The sequence below is a fragment of the Scyliorhinus canicula genome, chromosome 3 (genome assembly GCF_902713615.1).
Source record: "Scyliorhinus canicula chromosome 3, sScyCan1.1, whole genome shotgun sequence".
Classification (NCBI taxonomy): Eukaryota; Metazoa; Chordata; class Chondrichthyes; order Carcharhiniformes; family Scyliorhinidae; genus Scyliorhinus; species Scyliorhinus canicula.
The window spans coordinates 198,926,178-198,948,763 of record NC_052148.1 but is presented as its reverse complement, the minus strand read 5'-3'; the positions used below and the strand labels follow the sequence as shown (position 1 = coordinate 198,948,763).

The following is a 22,586-nucleotide window of genomic DNA, read 5'->3' as shown; positions in this document are numbered from 1 at the left end:
GAGGGGTCTTGATGGGCTGTATGGCCTACTCCTATTTATTATGTTCTTAAGCAGAATCATCTAATTCTCCTTTGCACAGAAAGGGACAACAAATCGTACATGTTGAGTTATTAATGAGAAAATGCATTTTATCATGACAACAAGTTAGTTTTAGCTTTGCTTTAGTTAGAGTAGTTGTTTTATCAAATAATTTACTTTCTCTCCGTGTAACTATAAGTCAAAGCATAATGCTAAATTTATTATGTTTATCAATGCAAATCAGACCGACGTTTTGACTCTTGCTCTGCTCTCCACATTAAAAATCTTAAAAGCCATTGCATTGGTATGGCAGTTAGTTCAGCCGTTACAAGATTTGTTGGAGAGTTTACATCTTCCACAGTGTTTTGTGACAGAACCATTTTGTGACAAGTGCAGTGGTTTACAGGTGTGATGCTAGCTTCTATTGAAGTTATGAACGGGAAATTATGCAAACTAAATCCAAGTGCGGGAAGTCCAAAATTAACCATTTAATATAATATGTTTTTATCTTCTAGTTAGTGTCATTGGTATAGGATGTACAATCCTCATTTTGGGCAGGTGGTGTGGAATCATAGCTGCAGTCTCCAGGGTAAAGATTGATATCAAGTATTTAGAAAACAATGTCAGTGAGTTGTAAATTCATCATACTTTGTATGGTAGGGATGACTGAAATCTTTGTAGAATTTATAAACAACTGCTAGAGCATTACTGGCCAGATGGCTGCATGTTCTAAGGAATGGGCGGAATAATAAACTTAGCACCAAAATGCTTAGGAACAACTGGGGTGTGTCAGGCTTTGTTACTATTTTGCTCACTACTAATGGATTGTTGTACTTTTTTTAAACATAGCTAGGACAACTGATTTGCTGTGACATAGCATGCTTCGGCAGAAGCTGTGAATATAGCTACACTTGTCCAGATACATAACACCTTTGTTTAAGTAGTTGGAAAATAAAGGCCACTGTTTTGTTTTTGGTCTAGAAGGTACAGTATTCAAAAACTATTCAAAGTCGGAAGCCGAGGACCCGGGTTCGATCCCGGCCCCGGGTCATTGTCCGTGTGGAGTTTGCATATTCTCCCCTTGTCTGCATGGGTCTCACCCTTACAAATCCAAAGATGTGCAGGGTAGGTAGATTGGCCATGCTAAATTGCCCTTTAATTGGGTACTCTAAATTTATAGAAAAATAAATTCTGACCTATAATTTGGTAACTTCACCCAAAAAATATATTTTGCTTTAATTTGAAGAGTGATTGCATACAACCATGAGGTATAAAATATTCATCTAAGTTTTTTTTTTCTTAAAGGTTCCACAAACAAAATGATGGTTGCAATCCTTTTATTTTTGCTGCTGATCAGCCAGTTAGATTTGATCAAATCCATCAACTAAGATAATCTCTGTATTTGAAAATATGGAGAAACCTCTAGCATTCTGAGTGAAATTGTTTCTGCTGCGACTGGCTGGTTTCCTTCAGATTGGCAGCTGGGATATATTATACCAGACAGACAGCTGTAAGGCTGTAGCTGAAGTGAGCATGTTCAGCAATGTCTACATTTTAATAGGTTTGGAATGTATTGCCTCACATTATGTTAGTAAGAAGGGCCCTGGTGGGGAAACTATTGCAAGTTTTTACAGATGATGATTACTTCCTGTTTTTCTCCTTGGCAGCCACAAAAATTAGGTTTTATAGAGTAGCACTAATAATGGGTCAGGCCATGGGGAGTTCTTCTGTTTGACAATATACCTATACTTTGTAAAGAGTATTAATATTATGATCTATATTTTTGTTCAAATTGTCAAATATTTTGTTACCGCTTTTATGCTTAAAGATCACTATTTCATCTTTTGTTTGCGGACAGTCTAATTATTCTTAATTAAATATCGACCAGCCCAATTTTCTTGCGTCTCATTTACTAACAATACTAATTAGTTTTGGATCTGCCGTTGAATGATCATGCTCTTTACACAATACCGTTAACATTTTCTTTTCCTAAGTTGATGGGTTCACTGTAAAAATATTTTTAAATTGGATAATATGAATTTTTAATTTTATGGGTCAAAACCCCATTAACCTACCATGTGTCATTCTCGTTAGCCCTTCCCTTTTATGGACCAATGACATTTCCAATCAAAAAATGAGCTTTCTCCTCATTTACACTTAACACAAATATATTTACAGGCTGAATTTTTACTGTGGAAGAATGTGTATGTTGGAATAATGGTGTTTATATATTGAAATATTGAGTTATGTGGTATAACTTGACAATCCAGGTAAAAAAAAAATTGGTTGATTGAAATAGGCATATTAGCCAGGAGCCAATTAAACACGATTTTCTTTTTTAAAATTGTAGTTAAAATTCACTAAATAGGGAATTTGTTGCAGATTGCAATTAGTTTGAGCATGCAACAGCAACACCTCCCATTTATATAGCACCTCTAATGTAGTAAGATCCCCCAAGGCACTTAAACTCTAGTACTGTTGTTTTGTCCTCGTAGTCTCTCAAAATAATTAAGTGCGGAGTAAGTTTATGTTTGGGAAGAAAAATTATAGAGAAGGAAATGACTGTACTGAGATGTCATTACCTAGTAACTGTTCTGTCCAATTTGCATCTTAAGCTTAAAATGTAATAACCTATTTTTTTTGAGCTGATTACAGAAGTAAACACTTGAGGGTTAATTAACAAAAATTAACAGTTATGTCCAGCTGTGCTTTGATGAACACACAAGCTTATTACCAAGAAATGTTTTCTGCTTGAATCAGGAGCTTTATAAATTAAGAATTAAAGTGGCCATATCTTAACATCACAATTCATTCTGTTAGTTAGTTCAATCTATTTCAATATTACAGAAGATGCATCATGAAATCCATTTCATGGAAAAGTGAATAGATTCCTAAATATCATGGTATCTATTTCGGTCTAGTCTATCATCAGTTTGACTCGCCTTTTCAGTAATAAAATAAAAGATAATTGTGTAATTACTTGTTGTAGGATAATTTTTTATTAAGGGAATATTCCTCCGGAAAAACTGAGCGGTCTAGATTTGGCAGTACCACTCTTATTTTTGGAGAGGGCATGTCTACTTTATGCATTTAGGATCTCGCTTTTTAGTGCTTCCCACTGGTTTTCCACTGATTTATCCACTAACAGTACTGGCCAGTCCACCTCAGCTAAGTCCGTTCTCATTCCAGGAAAAAATGCCTTATCCTAGTTCAAAACTTTTACTCCTGCTTTATCTTTGTCCTTTTCCATGACAATACTAACTCTAATTGAATTGTGATCACTATCCCCGACATGGTGAACAACTGTCACTTTTCACCCACTTTTGGTCTATCTTCTTATTCCTGTTCTCACTAGTGCGGAACTGGGTGGAATCCTGAGATTACTATACTTGAGGTCCTGCATTTTAGTTCATCTCCTAACTTTCTGTACTCAGCTTGCAGTTTACCTATGTTGTTGGTACCAATCTGTACCATGACCACTGGGTTCTCACCTTCCCTCCCCAGAGTGCCCTGCAGCTGCTCCATGACATCCCTGACCCTGGCACCAGGGGGGCAACATACCATCCTTGATTCATGCTGCAACCATACAAGCGTGCCCTAAGTATTGAATCCCCTATCGCTATAGCCCTGTCACTTGCTTTCTTCCTGACCGTCGGAGCAGCAAAACCACCTACCGTGCCGTGTACGTGGCTACTGCTTGCTGGTTTCCCCTGAAAGGCCACCATTCCCCCCCCCCCCCCCCCCCCCCCCCCAATCATAATCGAAGGCAGTATATCTGAGAGGGGGAATGACCACAGGAACCTCCTGCACTACATTCTTGAGCGTTTTACTGTTCCTGATGGTCACCCATTCCCTTTCTGCATGCGCAATCCTGGGTCACCAGGGACGCTTCACATTGTGCAGGAAAAGCACATCATGGGTCTGATGTCTCCTGCCGTGACGTTCCTTTTGATTAAGCTAGTTACTCCCTTTAAAAAAATTATTTTAGCTAGGGGGCCTTACTTAACGTTAGTTAGGAACCTTGTTTCTTACCGAACACTTCAATTATAATTGTACAGTATTCTTCTATTCTCATTTTTAGTCCCTACTTTAGTATTAAGCATGAATTACTTTAAAAGATTGAAAATATTCACCAGGACTTGCTCATCAATCAGTTGCTTTGCTTGGTCCCACATCACTTTCTGAATCAGCTTTTGTTGACTGCTCTTCCTCTGGTTGAGCACTAGATCTTCCTCAATCCCCTCCTATGGTGACCCAGTCGAGTTTTCCCCAGAATGCTCCTCAGCGACTTCTCACCAATCGCATTTGTTGATATTTGAATCGTGGATTCTGTGCAACAGCACAATGGGATTTGATTTATTGTCTTATGTTTAAATTAATTATATGTTTATCTGGAGCCAATTATATGCTAGAAAAAGACTAAACTACATTTTACAGAGTATATGTACGTGGCATTGTTTATTTTAAGTGAAATTAAAGTTTCCCAGGGTGGTCACAAGCAGGAACCTCAAACTGTCACATTTCGGTTTTTTTTATCATTTAAGTGTATGTTTGGCCTAATTGTGTTACAAGTAACGATTCATTATTCTTTGGCTGGAGTGACGTGACGGTAATAAAAATACAAATCTTCAGATTTAAAAGGATTGCATGAAGAAAGGGGAGAGTATTCTTTTGAAATGTTCAGCATTTAATATTTTCACTTAAATCAATTTGCTTAAACGAGGCAAAATTTGTTTTGCTATTTATTTATGTCTACTGGTGTCACTTTCCATTCCTTGACCTATATTCTTTCCATGAGTTTTAAATAACTTTCTATACCTTGCTCAATCAAAGGAATGTCTTAGCATTTTATAGGGTGGCAGATGGTGACTGGGCGCATAGCTGATGGCAGGACGGGTGAAAGGAAGAGGGTCAGAATGGATTTAAAGAGCAGTTAAAGAGGAAAGCTTTAAGGTAATTTTTTGAAGAGAATAAAGGAAATTGTGAAATAGATGAGAAGAGGAGGGGGAGAGGAGCTGCAAAAGCATTCTACTAGATTTTGAAGTCAGCGCCAAACAAACTGTCTAGAGATATGTTCGTTAGGTGGATTGAGCATGCAAAATTGCCCCTTAGTGTCCAAAGGTTAGGTGGGGTCACAGCGATAGGGCGGGAGAGTGGGTTGAGATGCTCTTTCGGAGAGTTGGTGCAAACTTGATGGGCCGAATGGCCTCCTCCTGTGCACTGTAGGCATTCTATGAAATAGCACCACCCATTTATGACACTTGCCCTTGCTCACAGACTTTCTGTAGGCTTTTCCACTGGAAGATGTTGTGATTTAAAAATCCAAAACAACATGGCACTGCCTACACAGGATGTGGTCTTTGTGAACAGGGAAAGCAACTATGCATGTCTCCTTAATCAGATTGAAGAATTCTTAGCAAGCCAGGCAGGTTTTAAATCGGAAACTTGAGTTAGAATATTTAATTCAATGTTAAATTATGTACAGAAACCAAAATGAGTCGTGAAAATCTGATTGAGAGAGCAATAAAAGAAACAAAGTAAATATAAGAAAAAGTATAGACTAGTTTTAAATCTGAAGGAAAACGCTCCACACTTGTAAAACCGAATGTTCAGTGGCAGTAATTTAGACTTATCGTACCATTAAATATTCACTTACACTTGAATGAATGAACCCCATCCTTTTCTTATGTGTTTAATGGATATCCATTAAGTACATACCCCAACTTTACACTTGCATGCATTTAAATGCCAGGTTTATCGTCAAGGTACTGTTAAAATGAGATTTCCGGTTGCAGGTCAATTCAGACAGCTGCGTCTTGATTGCATTATTTAACTGCGCAAGTGGGAACAGCGGAATGTGCTGTCCTATTTACTTGGTAACGCTGAAGATTAGGCAATAGTCGGCTTGGTTACGAATACATTTTTTAGTGATTTTCAAATCAAAGGTAGTCATTGATGTGGTCAGGGTATGTTGTTGTTTTATTTCCCTAATGCATTGCCACAATAGTCATTCACCGGTGCGAAGACCAGTTAATACAGTTGTTGTGTGAGAATAAAGGCTGGATTGCACAAGGCCTTGAGCATTGAAGGTGGAGGTGCAGCAGTTGTTCAGCTTAACAGATGTTAATGTTATTTCAATGGAAGAGTCAGAATAATGGAAGTCTCCTATCCCTTTCTAGTTTGGGATATATGAAGTAACCCCAGTTGTCTTACGTGAGTATGGCATTTGTAAGAAAATACTGCTTCCCTTAATTTTATTTCAGGAATGTCTCCACTGGAGTTATTTCCTTGGCAGGCAGGAGTTTTGCTTCTTTTTTTGTAGAACGTTTTGATTTGTGAATCATTAGAAATTCAATGGTGGAATGCTGTACCTCTCTCCAAACCCCTGGAGAGAACAGAACTGTTGGCCATTAAAGAGGTCTTTAATTTGTTTACTACTGTACCTAGTCCAGACAGCATGGTGAAGGAGATGACCTCCAGACATGAGGTCTGGGTTATACCATGTTTCTGAAGTAAGGTGGGTCCTATTATAGCTGCCTGTCAATTTTGCAGAAAAAGGGAGGAAAGAATTTTCCACAGTGCTTCTAATACCGTATCCTCTTTCAATGAAGGAGCCTGTTCTAATATACCTCGTGAAAACACTGAATTGAAGCATAAGTTATTTTTCTGTTGCCTGTACTTTTCCAGGTCACTTATTTCTGTAGCAGTTTGGTAACATCAGACCACTTCTGTGCAGTTGGCAATTTATGAATACAGAGGCTTTCACCTCCTCCACAAATAGAAGATCTACAAGCAATATAACTTAATTTTTCAATTACGTGGGGGAAAAAAAATTATAATTTGGAGCATAACAACTATAAACAAAACGTGCATTTATATAGCATCTTTTATAAAGTAACATGTTCCTGGGTATTTCATTGCAGCATTATTGAATCATATAATTCTGACATCATAGATGGAGACCATTTGGCCATCATGTCCGTGCTGGCTCTCTGTAAAAACAATTCCTGTAGTCCCACTCCCCTGTCCTTTCCCCAAAGCCTTACAAATTTTCTTCCTTGGATAATTATCCAATTGTCTTTTAAAAATTTTAATTGAATCTGTATCCACTACTCTCAGGCAGTTCATTCCAAATTCTAACCATAGACTTGTCGCTATTGCTTTTTCTGCCAGTCACCTTAAATCAGTGTTCACAACCCATCCACCAGTGGAAACTGGTTCTCCCTATCTACTCTAGCCAGATCCCTTATAATCTTCAAATCTCTTCTGAAGTTCCTCAACCCTGGAACCATTCTCGTGAAACTTTTCTGCGCCCTCATTCCTGCTTTGCCAAAACTGATATGGTGGTTAGCGCAGTTTTCAAATTGTCAAATGCCTCCTTATATTCTGACCTCCATTGAAATTTCATGTCAGTGGAGCAACTACACTGCTAAATTTTGACACAAATTTTCTGTACAAATAACTCATGCCCAGAAATCTCAAAACTTCTCTTCTCGTTGACGGTATTGGGAACTCCCCAGTCGCTTTCGTTTTCACGTTCCCTGGGGCCATCTCACGATGTCCGACAGTATGGCCAAAGAATGTGACTTGGGTTTTCGCAAACTCACTTTTAGTCAAGTTTACCTCCGAGCCAGTCTCTTGTAGCCGATTGAACAATTCCTTCAAGTGTTCTAAATGCTCACGTTTGACTGAAGACCACCAGATCATGTATTTAACAATTCTTTAGTCTAGAAATTACATTGGAATGTTGCTAGCGCATTCTTCATTCCATCTGGCAAAACATTAAACTGCCTCAGACTATTTGGTGTCACAAAAGCCAAAACTTACTTCGCCCTCTCCAATGTACGTACTTGCCAGCATCCTTTCAGTAAGCCAATTTTGGTAATGAAATTCGCTTGTCCCACCTTTTCAATACAATCTTCCAAATCATAGAATTTCTACCGTGCAGAAGGAAGACATTCAGCACTGACCCTCCGAAAGAGGCCCCTACCTAGGCCTACCCCCCCACATACCATCCCTGTAACTCCACCTAACCTGCACATCATAAGGGGTAATTTATTTAACATGGTCAGTCCACCTAACCTGCACATCTTTGGACTGTGGAAGGAAACCACAGCACCCGTAGAAAACCCACACAGACATGGGGAGAAAGTGAAAGCTCCACGCAGTTACCCAATGTCGGAATTGAACCCAGTTTCCTGGCACTGTGAGGCAGCCATGCTAACCACTGTGCTACCGTGCCACCCTCACCCAGGATAAACTACTCCGCCACCCCTGTATCTAAGGAGGATTGGAAGATTATGACCAATGCCTCTGCAAATTCCACTCTTACTTCCCTCAGTGTCTTTAGATGCACCCCATCCATGCCTGGTGACTTATCAACTTTAAGTATATCCAGCCTAAGAACTACCTCTTTGCCAGTCCAGTATCTCAACTTTTTTGTCTCAGTCAGTCCTATTCCTCCTCTTATCACCTTTTTACTCTTTAAATGCCTACAGAAGACTTTGGTTCCCTTTTATCTTAGCTGCCAGTTTCTTCTGATACTCCCTCTTTTCTTCTTATTTATTTTCTCACTTCCCCTCTGAATTTTCAATATTCAGCTTGATTTTTAATTGTTTCCATCACATCATATCGCCACATCTTTTCTTATTTATCTTACTCTCTATTTCATCCATCATTCAGAAGCTCTGGACTTGTTTGTCCTATCTCTTGCCCTCATAGAAACAGTCCTCGAATGTACCCAAACTAACAAAAATAACCAATTAATCTGTTGTAGTTCTCCTGCCAATTTCTGTTTCCAATTTACCTGGACTAGATCTATTCTCACCCTTTTGAAGATATCCCTTTGTCAATTAATTATATTTACTTTGGATTGCTTCCTGTCCTTTTTCATAGCCACCTTAATCTAATAATATAATGAGCGCTCTCCCTATATGTTCCCCTACTGACAATTGATCTGTTTGAACCACCATATTCCCCGGAACCAGAGCCAGCAGTTCCTTGTTGGACTAGGAACGCACAGAATTGTTACAGCGCAGAAGGAAGCCATTTGGTTCATCATATCTGCATCAGCTCACTGAATGAACATTATGACCTTAGTGCCATTCCCATGCCTTTCCCCATAACCCTGCATATTGTTTCTATTCAAATTATCATCTAATGCCCTCTTGACTTCCGTAATTGAAGCTGCCTCCACTACACTTCCAGGCAGTGCGCTCCGTACCTGGACCACTCATTGAGTTTTTTCCTTACATCACATTAAATCTGTGTCCTCACGTTCTTGATCCTTTTATAAGTGGGAACAGTATCTCCCTATCTATTCTGCCCAGCCTCCTCATGATTTTGAACATCTCTATCAAATCTCTTATTCACCTTCTCTTCAAGGAGAGGAGTCTCAACGTCTCCATTCTATCGCCATAACAGAAGTTTCTCATCCCTGGAACCATTCTTGTAAACCTCTTCTGCATTGTCTCCAATGCATTCACATCCTTCCTATCATGGTGTGCCCAGAACTGTACATCGTACTCCAGCTAAGATCTAACTCATATCTTGTATATGTTCAGCACAACTTGTTCTTGCACTCCGAGTCCCTATTACTAAGGTCTAGGATACTATATGCTTTACGAGCTGCTCTCCACCAGTCCTGCCACCTTCAATGATCTATGCACGTATATGCCCAAGTCCTTCTGCTCCTGCTTCTCCTTAAACATTTTACCCCTTATTTTATATTGTCTCTTCATGTTCTTCCAACCAAAATGCATCACCTCACACTTCTCGCTACATTGAACTGTATCTGCCATCTATCTACCCACCCCATCAACTTGTCTTATGTCCTTTTGATTTTTACACTATCTTCCACAGTTTACAATACTTCCAGATTTTGTATCGCCCGCAAACTTTGCAAATTTCCCCTGCACACTAAGATCTTGGTCATTGATACATATCTCAAAAACAAAGGTCCCAATATCGACCCCTGGGGAACTTCACGACAAACCTTGCACCAGCCCAAAAGATTGACCCATTACTCTCTGCTTCCTACTATTCAGCCAATTTTGCATTCATGTTGCTCCTGACCTTCTACTCCATAATCTAGAACTTTTTCCGAAACCTATTTCATAAACTCTTCCCTCCTTATGCACTTTACATTATTACTTTTCCAATTAAAGTTCCCTATTATAGCTTCTCTTTAGTTTTTGCATGTCTCTGTAATTTCCTTGCAAATGTATTCTCATACATCTTTCTCACTAGTCGTTGGACTGTAGAATAACCCAGTAGTGCAATGGTACCTCTGTTGTTCTTAATACGCGCCAAAGAGATTCTGCCCTTGACACCTCTGGGACACCCTCCCCAGCACTGAAATGTTGTCCACAATCAGTACTGCTAGCCCTCTCCCTATCTTTCCTGTAAGAAGTCTTACAACACCAGGTTAAAATCCAACAGGTTTGTTTGAAACACTAGCTTTCGGAGCACTGCTCCTTCCTCAGGTGAATGAAGAGGTATGTTCCAGAAACATATATATAGACAAATTCAAAGATGCCAGACAATGCTTAGAATGCGAGCATTTGCAGGTAATCAAGTCTTTAGAGATCCAGAGATAGGGGTAACCCGAGGTTAAAGAGGTGTGAATTGTCTCAAGCCAGGACAGTTGGTAGGATTTTGCAAGCCCAGGCCAGATGGTGGGGGATGAATGTAATGTGACATGAATCCCAGGTCCCGGTTGAGGCCGCACTCATGTGTGCGGAACTTGGCTATAAGTTTCTGCTCGGCAATTCTGCGTTGTCGCACGTCCTGAAGACCGCCTTGGAAAACGCTTACCCGAAGATCAGACGCTGAATGCCCTTGACTGCTGAAGTGTTCCCGAACTGGAAGGGAACATTCCTGCCTGGTAATTGTTGCGCGATGCCCGTTCATTCATTGTCGCAGCGTCGGCATGGTCTCGCCAATGTACCACGTTCGGGACATCCTTTCCTGCAGCGTATGAGGTAGACAACGTTGGCTGAGTCGCACGATTATGTACCGCGTATCTGGTGGGTGGTGTTCTCACGTGTAATGGTGGTATCCATGTCGATGATCTGGCGCGTCTTGCAGATATTGCCATGGCAGGGTTGTGTGGTGTTGTGGTCGCTGTTCTGAAGGCTGGGTAGTAAGACTTCTTACTGTGCTCACCCCAGTCCAACGCCAGCATCTCTTTCCTGGATCCAGGATATTTAGTACACAGTGCTGCTTTTTTTCAGCAAGATCTCTGTTATTGCCACAAAATCATAATCTCACATAGCTATCTGCACCTGAAGCTCACCAATCTTATTGACCTTGTTTTGTGTATTCACACACAATAAGTCTAATTTATAGTTTATTACATTCCCTCTTACTCTAATTCCACCTAATATGTCAGTAGTTCTTAAACTAGTGCTGTTTGTCTCATACAATTATTTGTACATTTGTTTTCCTCATGGTTCTCCAACCACTGCAAATTTAGTTTAACTCTCTCCAATAACACTAGTAAATTATTCCGCAAAGACATTGGTCCCAGTTCTGTTGAGGTGAAACCTGTCCGGCCTGTACAGGTCCCATCTCCCCCAGAACAAGTACCAATATCCCAGGAATCAAAAGCCTCCCTCCTGCAGCATCTCTCCAATTGCGCATTTATCTATTCTGATCTCCTATTTCTATGCTTGCTAATGTGTGACGCCAGGAGTGATCTAGAAATTTCTGATTTTGCTGACTTGCTTGCAAGTTTCTTTCCAAGCTCCCTAAACTCAGATTTCAGAACCTCATTGCTCTTTCTACATATGTTCTTAGTGCCAATGTGAGCCACAACTGCTAACAGTTCACCCTACTCCCTCCAAATGCCCTGCAGCCATTCAGTGACATCCTTGACCATGGCACCAGCAAGGCAACAGAGCCATGAAATAAAAGCAAAAGACTGTGGATGCTGGAAATCAAAAATATCAACAGAAAATGCTTGATAAACTTTGCATGTCCCAGCATCACGCCCAGAGTTAACATTTCGAGTGCAGTTCCGAAGAGTCATATTGAACTCAAAATGTTAACTCTGGGCGTGATCGAACAGAAACATTTCTAAGTGTGGTAGAGAGTGGGAAATGCGGGTGATTCCTGACAGCCAACCCGGCAAGGCCGTCACTGGTATCTAACATTAATTCGAGCACTTAATAATGCCCCACGGGCTTTATGCCGCAAATGACTGCCCCACCGGCTGATTCGCCAGGACTGTGCCTGGCAGCTCCCCGCTAAAGAGGGGGAGCAGCACTTAAACCGATCCCACAGAGCAAACCCCAAACAGCACGCAATCATGCCTCCGCACAAACCAGCTTCATGATTTGGGGATATCGACCTGGCCGGTTGATGAAGGGTATGACCGGACCGGTGCGCGCAAGGCAACATATATGCCATCTATTACCCCCTGGACATGGGGCATCCTGGCAATGGTGGAGAATCCTGCTGCCTGGGCATCTTAATGGGCTTGGTCCCCCAGGTCGAAGTTTATATAATCAGCTGCCCAGCTAGACAGGGCATCCGTTACTTCATGGATCCACTTGTGGGCTGTTGGTTAGGGTATATCACATAAGTCCCTGCTGGAGCCCTGGAATGATCCTGAGACATGAACTTTCAGGGCTGCAGTGACCTTGACGGCCACCGGGAGCAGGTAACCCCCTCGTCCACGTGGTGCCAAGTCTGCAAGGACATGGCACAGGTGCCGCAATGTCACTTTGTTGAGGTGAAGCCTCCTGCGGCACATGCTGTCTGTCACCTGTTCAAAGGACCAGCAACGCCTGACCACCTTGGGCCGTCGCCGGCCTCCCCCTCTGGGCCCTTTCCTGGCTGGATGGGTGGCCTCTGTGTCAATCAGAGGCCTGCACACAGACTGTCGCCTCTAGCCACTGTTGATGCTGCTGCGGCTACCTTCTCGGGTATCTGGCTGCCTTGCCTGCCAACGCCACTGCGAGGGCTGCTTCCGTGGGGTCCACGATATCATCCATAATGTAATGGCTGTAAGGAATTGGAGAGGGTGTGAGACTGAAAATTGGCAATGGCTTCCATCCTGGTACCCTCGGATCCCCCACTCGCCCCCCCCCATCATCCTATCCCCTCCCATCCCTCAGGGTGGCATCCAACAATGGCCCCTGGGCACCAGACCCCTATACCCCAGATACGTGCAGGAAATGTGACCTTGACCGGGTGCTGAGGCCCAGCTTTTGGGTGTTCGAATGTTGGCTGCTGCCTCTGTGTTGTTGATGCTTCAGGTGTTCAGGACGTGTCCAGGCCTCAGCCTGATTGGGATGCAAGGCAGTAACAATTGTCTGCATCAGGAGAATTGATGGCGGGTTCCTGAGTTGGCACAGAGCAGGTGTCAGGAGGCTGGGGGACCTGTTCATAGACGGGAAGTTTGCGAGCCTAGGTGAGCTGGAAGGGAAGTTCAGGCTCCCCCCGGGGAACACCTTTAGATACATGCAAGTAAGGCCGTTTGTCAGGCGGCAGCTGGCGGGGTTCCCCCTGCTGCCACCGCGTGGGGTTTAGGAAAGGATGCTCTCGGGGGTATGGGTTGGAGAGGGGAGGATCTCGGACGTGTACCAGGTGATGCAGGAGGTAGACGAGGCCTCAGTGGAGGAGCTGAAAGATAAATGGGAGGAGGAGATTGAGAAGGGGACGTGGGCGAATGCCCTAGAAAGGGTGAACTCCTCCTCTTTGTGTGCGAGGCTTAGCCTCATACAGTTTAAGGTACTGCATAGGGCTCATATGACCAGGACAAGGATGAGCCGGTTTTTTGGGACCGAGGACTGGTGTATTAGGTGCTCAGGGAGCCCAGCAAACCATGTCCACATGTTCTGGGCATGCCCAGCGCTGGGGGAATTTTGGAAGGGTGTAGCAAGGACAGTATCGGGGGTGGTAGGATCCAGGGTCAATCCAGGCTGGGGACTCGCAATATTTGGGGTTGCAGTGGAGCCAGGAGTGCAGGAGGCGAAAGAGGCCGGTGTTCTGGCCTTTGCATCCCTAGTAGCCCGGTGGAGGATTCTTCTTCAGTGGAAGGATGCGAGGCCCCCAAGCGTGGAGGCCTGGGTCAACGATATGGCGGGGTTTATTAAATTAGAGAGGGTGAAATTTGCCCTAAGGGGGTCAGTGCAGGGGTTTTTCAGGAGATGGCAACCATTCCTAGATCTCCTGGCAGAATGGTAAAAACAAAAGGTCAGCAGCAGCAGCAACCTGGGGGGGGGAGGGGGGTTGTCTCTTTGTTTTTGTTTTGGGTTGAATATCTGTTTTTTGCCAATGACGGGCATTAATTTATTGTTTCTCTTTTGTATTTACGGGGGGGGGGGGGGGGTCTGTTTTTTTTTGTTCTTAGAATTTTCTGTTATTGTTTTCTTTTTTGTGAAAATGTGAAAATTTGAATAAAAATGATTTAAAAAAAAACAATTGTCTGCATCATCGCATATGTATTAACGGGATCCTTCCGTTTATAGGATGGAGATTGGTCTTAAGTGGTGATTATTGGTTTCTCGCAGCGGCGGAATCCAGATCTCGGCAACAGGAGCGGGCCGGTTAGATCAGAAACAGATCGCCGCCCAGCGTGGTTCCTGATTTCAGCCACTCCTGCTATCTAACTCGCCTGCTCGTAGCCAGTAGATGCACCTTCTGTTTCTCTCTCCACAGATGCTGCCAGGCCTGCTGAGTTTTCCACCATTTTCTGTTTTAATTTCAGGCAACATAACCCGATTGTCTTCACATCTGTGGCCACAGAAACACCAGCTTGTTCCCCCAAGCATTAAAAGCCCCTATCAATGTGTCTTTCCTGAGAACCCTCTTTCCCCCACCCCTCCAACTACACAGTTATTATGGACTTGGGCTCTGGCTGTACTCCCCAGAGGAACTATCACTCGACATCAGTTTTCAGAAGTGAATTATGGTTGGAAAGCAAGATGCACTCAAATTCCTGCACTAGCTTGGTCTTTCTTGACAACTGGGCACTTACCCTTTTCCTCCCTACCTGCAGACCTTAAACTGTGAGATGACCACACCTATAAATATTCTATTCACAGAACTTTCAGCCTCGCAGATATACTGCAGTGTCGCCAGTTACTGCACAAGCTCCGAAACACGGAGCACTAACTAATGACACTTCCTGCATGTGTGGTTGTTCAGTGCATTAAAAAAGTCCCAGAGTTCCCAGATGAAATAGGAAACACACTCCACAGAGTGATGGGGCCTTGCCCCACCTCAATGTATTACACAATTAAACTTAATACTCAAATACAAACCACCAGCAACTCACCAATCAGCTGCTTCACCAATGCTAATGTCGCTTTATTTTGTAAGGAGGTTAACTGAAATGTTATGTTTAATTCTTAATATCTAACCTCCAATCGTAAATTACTGAAAAATTTAGATGTCTTTAATGTCATTATTCCACGTTATTTTATTTAATGTTATCGCCCAGATTTAATAATAATAATCGCTTATTGTCACAAGTAGGCTTCAATGAAGTTACTGTGAAAAGATTTGATTGATTAATTGAGCTCTGATTTTAATTAAGGTAAATTATCAAGTTGGGTTTAGCTTTTTTTAGGTTTGCACTAATAGCCTTACTCTAGAATTGATTTGTTTTAGATTAGATTAAAAGCTTACCAGTAAGCTCACCCCAGATCACCCCTTGTCTTGTGACATAGTTTCAAGATTTTTTTTCCTCCACTCCCATTTGACTCAGACTCGCAGCCTGTCTGATCCAAGCCTGCTTTGTTGCACCAGTCCGATCCTGGGCTGTTTTATGCTGCCATATCTTGATCCCATTCTGCTTTATGCTTCACCACTTCGATCCTGGCCTGATTTATTATGCTCTGCTCTGATCCCAGCCTGCTTTCTGCTGCTCTGCTCTGATCTAAGCCTGATTTATGCTGCTCTGCTCTGATCACAGCCTACTTTATGCTGCTCTGATCTCAGTCTGCTTTCTGCTGCTCCGCTCTGTTCTCAGCCTGCTTTATGCTGCTCCGCTCTGATCTCAGCCTGATTTATGCTGCTCTGATCTGATCTCAACCTGCTTTATGCTGCTCTGCTCTGAACTCAGCCTGCTTTATGCTGATCTGATCTCAGCCTGCTTTATGCTGCTCTGCTCTGATCTCAGCCTGCTTTATGCTGCTCTGATCTCAGCCTGCTTTATGCTGCTCTGATCTCAGCCTGCTTTATGCTGCTCCGCTCCGATCTCAGCCTGCTTTATGCTGCTCCGCTCTGATCTCAGCCTGCTTTATGCCGCTCTGATCCCAGCCTGCTTTATGATGCTCTGATCTGATCTCAACCTGCTTTATCTGCTCTGCTCTGAACTCCGCCTGCTTTATGCTGCTCTGATCTCAGCCTGCTTTATGCTGCTCTGATCTCAGCCTGCTTTATGCTGCTCCGCTCTGATCTCAGCCTGCTTTATGCTGCTCCGCTCTGATCTCAGCCTGCTTTATGCCGCTCTGATCTCAGCCTGCTTTATGCTGCTCTGCTCTGATCCCACCCTGCTTTATGCCGCTCTGATCTCAGCCTGCTTTATGATGCTCTGATCTGATCTCAACCTGCTTTATGCTGCTCTGCTCTGAACTCAGCCTGCTTTATGCTGCTCTGATCTCAGCCTGATTTATGCTGCTCTGCTCTGAACTCAGCCTGCTTTATGCTGCTCTGATCTCAGCCTGATTTATGCTGCTCTGCTCTGATCTCAGCCTGATTTATGCTGCTCTGCTCTGAACTCCGCCTGCTTTATGCTGCTCTGTCTGAACTCAGCCTGCTTTATGCTGCTCTGATCTCAGCCTGCTTTATGCTGCTCTGCTCTGATCTCAGCCTGATTTATGCTGCTCTGCTCTGAACTCAGCCTGCTTTATGCTGCTCTGATCACAGCCTGCTTTATGCTGCTCTGCTCTGCTCTGATCTCAGCCTGATTTATGCTGTTCTGCTCTGATCTCAGCCTGATTTATGCTGTTCTGCTCTGAACTCAGCCTGCTTTATGCTGCTCTGATCTCAGCCTGCTTTATGCTGCTCTGCTCTGATCTCAGCCTGATTTATGCTGCTCTGCTCTGAACTCAGCCTGCTTTATGCTGCTCTGATCCCAGCCTGCTTTATGCTGCTCTGCTCTGCTCTGATCTCAGCCTGATTTATGCTGTTCTGCTCTGATCTCAGCCTGATTTATGCTGTTCTGCTCTGATCTCAGCCTGCTTTATGCTGCTCTGATCTCAGCCTGTTTTATGCTGCGCTGCTCTGATCTCAGCCTGCTTTATGCTGCTCCGCTCTGATCTCAGCCTGCTCTGCTCTGATCTCAGCCTGCTTTATGCTGCTCTGATCTGATCTGATCTCAGCCTGCTTTATGCTGCTCTGATCTGATCTGATCTCAGCCTGCTTTCTGCTGCTCTGATCTGATCTGATCTCAGCCTGCTTTCTGCTGCTCTGATCTGATCTGATCTCAGCCTGCTTTCTGCTGCTCTGATCTGATCTGATCTCAGCCTGCTTTCTGCTGCTCTGATCTGATCTCAGCCTGCTTTATGCTGCTCTGATCTGATCTGATCTCAGCCTACTTTCTGCTGCTCTGATCTGATCTCAGCCTGCTTTCTGCTGCTCTGATCTGATCTCGGACTGCTTTATGCTGCTCTGATCCCAGCCTGCTTTATGCTGATCTGATCTCAGCCTGCTTTATGCTGATCTGATCTCAGCCTGCTTTATGCCGCTCTGATCCCAGCCTGCTTTATGCTGCTCTGCTCTGATCTCAGCCTGCTTTATGCCGCTCTGATCCCAGCCTGCTTTATGCTGCTCTGATCTGATCTCAGCCTGCTTTATGCTGCTCTGCTTTGATCTCAGGCTGCTTTATGCTGCTCTGATCCCAGCCTGCTTTATGCTGCTCTGATCCCAGCCTGCTTTATGCTGCTCTGATCTCAGCCTGCTTTATGCCGCTCTGATCCCAGCCTGCTTTATGCTGCTCTGATCTGATCTCAACCTGCTTTATGCTGCTCTGCTCTGATCTCAGCCTGCTTTCTGCTGCTCTGATCTCAACCTGCTTTCTGCTGCTCCGCTCTGATCTCAGCCTGCTTTATGCTGCTCTTATCTGATCTCAGCCTGCTTTATGCTGCTCTGCTCTGATCTGATCTCAACCTGCTTTATGCTGCTCCGTCCGCTCTGATCTCAGCCTGCTTTATGCTGCTCTGGTCTCAGCCTGCTTTCTGCTGCTCTGCTCTGATCTCAGCCTGCTTTATGCTGCTCTGATCCCAGCCTGCTTTATGCCGCTCTGATCCCAGCCTGCTTTATGCTGCTCTGATCTCAGCCTGCTTTATGCTGCTCTGATCCCAGCCTGCTTTCTGCTGTTTTGCTCTGATCCCAGCCTGCTTTATGCCGCTCTGATCCCAGCCTGCTTTCTGCTGTTTTGCTCTGATCCCAGCCTGCTGTATGCTTCTCTAATCTCAGCCTACTTTATGCTGCTCTGCTCTGATCTCAACCTGCTTTCTGCTGCTCTGCTCTGATCTCAGCCTGCTTTCTGCTGCTCTGGTCTCAGCCTGTTTTATGCTGCTCTGATCTCAGCCTGCTTTATGCTGCTCTGCTCTCATTCTAACTTGCTTCTTGCTGCTGCACTCCAATCCTGGCTTGTTTTATCAAACCAAGTTTGGCACCAAGCCTTGTGGGCAAATGAGAAAAACCTCATCAAAGAGGTTGATTGTAAGGAGTGTCGTGAAAGCGGAAGGAGAGGTTTAAAAAGGGAATTCCAGTAGTTGGGGCCTGGACAGCTGAATGCAAGGCTATCAGTGGTGACGTGATTAAAGAGGCCAGAATTGGAGGAGAGCAGATATACAGGGTTGTAGAGATGGAAGGAATCGGGAATGGTAAGGCCATGGAGTGATTTGCAAAGAACGAGAATTTTAAATTTGCGATATTACCTGACTAGAAGTCAGTATAGGCCAATGGTGTGGAGCTTGGTGCAAGTTACAACATGGGCATTACAACATGGGCAACAGAGTTTTGGATGACATCAGGTTTACGGAGGGTAGAGCGGGGGTGGGCAGCCAAGCGTGAGTTGGAATTGTCAAGGGTACAGGTGATGAAGGTATGCATGAGGCTTTCAGCAGCAAATGAACTGAGGCAGGTGCAGAGTCTGGTAAACTTATCAATGTGAAAATTGGTGGTTTCTTACTGGAACGGATATGTGGTCAGAAGTTTATCTCCGGGGCAAATCTGACACCAAGGTTAATAACTATGAAGTTGAGCCTCAAACAGTTTATGGATAGGGTGGAGTTGGTGACTAGGCCATGGGATTTGTGGGAGAGACCAAAAATATTGGCTTTGTTCTTGGTAATATATTTGGACAAAATTTCTGCACTTCCAATCCTGACCTTTGGACAAGCGGTCTGACAATTTAGAGACTGTAGAGGGGGCAACAGAAGTGGTGGTGAGATAGAGCTGGGTATCATCAGCACACATTTGGAAACTGATGCTGTGTTTGATGCTGTTGAATGGCAGCATGTAGGCGAGAAATCAGAGGGGACCTAGGCTAGATTGTATATCAGAAATAATGGTATAAAAGTAAGAAAAGAAGCCATTGCAGTTGAGACTCTGATTACATTTAGAGAGCTAAGAAAGCAATCAGGGGATTGCAGTCCCATCCAGCTGGGCGACAGTGGAGTTGTGTCAGACCAGGTAAGTGGGGGATCTTGGACGGGGAGTGACTCTGCAGTTTAGAAAGTGGGGGGTAAGTGGGACCTTTTTGGATGCTAGGTATGGAGGCACAAAGCGGGAGTAACCTCTTGGGCAGGGGATGTGGGAGCTGGTGGAGACTGTCACTTAGGCACAATGGGCAGCATCCTGAAATATGTGACGCCTGTCCCCTCCCACCTTTACAAAAATATTTTTTTAAAGTCTGCCCACATCCACCTGCCGACCCACACCAACCATTTTATGGCGTGTGCAGTGTATTGTATGGGTCAATTGGCTTGTTAACAAGGTAAATTGATGCTTAATTATTTATTGAAAAATCACGGGTGACTGCCCATTTACAAAATACAAAAGTCTGAGAACACGCACTATCAGTTTCAAAAACGGCTTCTTCTCCACTGTTACCAGACTCCTGACTTGACCCTCTTATGGACCGAACAGATTTCTCCACACATCTTCTCTACTGCGTAGTAAAACACTCCGTATGCTTCACCCCATATCTGTGTCAATGTATTTACATTGTGTATCTATCATATGTCTTATGTTTTTTCATGTTTAGAATGGTCTGTCTGGGCTGTACGCAGAACAATACTTTTCACTGTATGTCGGTACGCGTGACAATAAACCCAAATCCAATCCAATTTTGGCAAATGTTCACCTACTGCATTATGGGGCAGCTTGGGAAGGTGGCGGGCTTGTCACCCCTGGTATTTTATGTGTACCCCGGCCAAAAACACATCCAGCAGGGGGTCGTGCAATCCAGCCCATGTTTTATTTTTATGAATGAATATTCCCCGGCCATTTGAGAAATTAATTTGATAATTACAGAAAGTCAGTCTTAACATCAAATGGATGTTGAGTCCAAATTTATGGTAGAATCTCTTAACAAAGAAAATAATGGCATCACATTACTTATCTTTAGCGGTCCTAATGATGCATTATGCCTATTTGTTGTAGTCTATTGTCAAGATTCACCCATCCTTCATCAGTTTACCTGTAGCTATTTGTTACACCCTCCTCCATGTTGAACCACATTTCTTACTTTCCATGCTTCTTTGTTTTTATTCTTGTCAAATTAAAATTGAGCATGTGAAAGACCACTGGCGGGATTCTCTGAGCCTCCGCACTGAGATCGTGCTCGGCGCGGGGGCGGAGAATGGGCGTCTCACCCGAGATTGGGTCCGAAGCCGCTCCCGCGGCTGTGGTCAGGGGGCTATAGAAAGAGGCCCTCGCGGCGATTCACCAAGTGCAGCTGACCGTGTTCCCGACGGCGTGGTTCTGTCATGGTTCCACCGTCGAGAACTCAGCGTGGCGGCTGCAGACTCAGTCCGTGGCTGCCCTGGTGGTGGGCGGGGAGATCATTTACGGGGGGGGGCCTCCAGGAAAGCCAGAGTACTGATCGAGAGCCACCGATCCACGGGTGTGTGCAACCTGGGGTGGAGGGGGGGGCTATCTTTTCGGTGCCGGTCCGCGGTATGGGTCACCATGTCGCGCAGGGCCACCGGAGGCCGCCATCGTGCGCATGCGTGGACCCCTGACCAGACGTGCAGGGCCCCGTATCGGCAGCCGGAGCTGCGAGGACTACTCCGGTGTCCTGCTAGCCCCCTGCAAATCGGAGAATCACCCTGGACTTTCTCCAGGTAAGTCCAGAGCGATTCACGCGCGTTTTTACGCAGGCGTGGGGACATAGTTCCATTATTGGAGAATCCCGCCCCACGTGCTTTCTGGACTTTTTTGTTCTTCCCAATCCTTGTTTGGGTCAAGAACCAGTGGACACGAAATTAAGGTGACTGGCAGATCTTGAGATGCACATGCTTTTTCCCTGTGTAAAATGACTGGATATTTTAAGATGAATCCTAAAATCTGTAACACTTTAAATACTGCAATAAATACTGCACTTGTAGATCAAAATTAAAAATGTACTGCATTGTAATCATTTTATTTTGTTCTTGATCACTACACATTTCCTTAATGTCATTTTTGTAACATTAAAAATAGTTACAATTGTTTTAGCCAGTAAAAGCGGACAGATTGAAAAATATTGAAAGACTTTCAGGACTGGAGGGGTTAAGAAACTCTGGAAATTAATATAATATTTGATACACTATGTTCTACTAGAGAATTATGAAATAGATTCAGAAATTGAACAGAATTTTTAAAACTCCTTTGTTTATTTGTGCAGATGGTTGAGCAGGAAAGCCACTACTGATAAACCATTCGGTATTTCAGTGTAGCCACACTCAGTTATTTTTTTTAATCAGCCATCCTGGCACAGAAAATGCTAATATATGTTTAAGCTTAGTTCTGCTCTTATTTACTGAGAAATGCAAAACCAGTATGCTCTGAGACAAAACAAAGGCAAGGTCAAAATTATGGCTGTAACTGCCAGTTTCTGTTTCTTATCAAATGGGGGATGGGGAGTGGGAATGAGAATGTTTTAAGAGTGTTTCGTGGAAATAACATGTACAGTTAAGTGATGAGATAATCCTAGGTGTTAGTGCCAAACTCCTAACCAGAGTGAACATACGGGCTTGATTTTCGCTATGATGTAATCCAGACGTGTTGCATGACATTTTCAGGTGACCATTTCTTTTCAAATGCCTGTGAGCAACACTTCTACCATGTGCTTGTATGTTTCCTGCAGGCTGTTGAAGCCCAGATCCGAAGCTTTGGTCAAACTCCTTCTCAACTTTTAATAGAACCACATCCTCCCAGAAGCTCTGCCATGCAAGTGGTAAGTATATTGCGTCCTGATAACCAGCATGCCCAGCTGCAGCTTAGTTCTGCATCCAAATGTGGTGGTTGGTATTGAGTACTCTGAAGAAACATCCAACTATCTTCATGCTAAACTCACTGATGCTGTTTTGCACTTGTATGCCTGTGTAATTATCCCAATC

The 22,586-nt window shown here is 43.8% G+C and overlaps 1 protein-coding gene across 1 annotated transcript in view; it reads left to right on the top strand.

The window, feature by feature from the left end:
• The window catches only part of lrba (LPS responsive beige-like anchor protein), a 981,767-nt gene that overhangs the window by 877,936 nt on the left and 81,245 nt on the right, over positions 1 to 22,586 (top strand). The window contains 1 exon segment of the mRNA XM_038791976.1: positions 22,334 to 22,423. Coding sequence (XP_038647904.1) covers positions 22,334 to 22,423 — 90 coding nt within the window.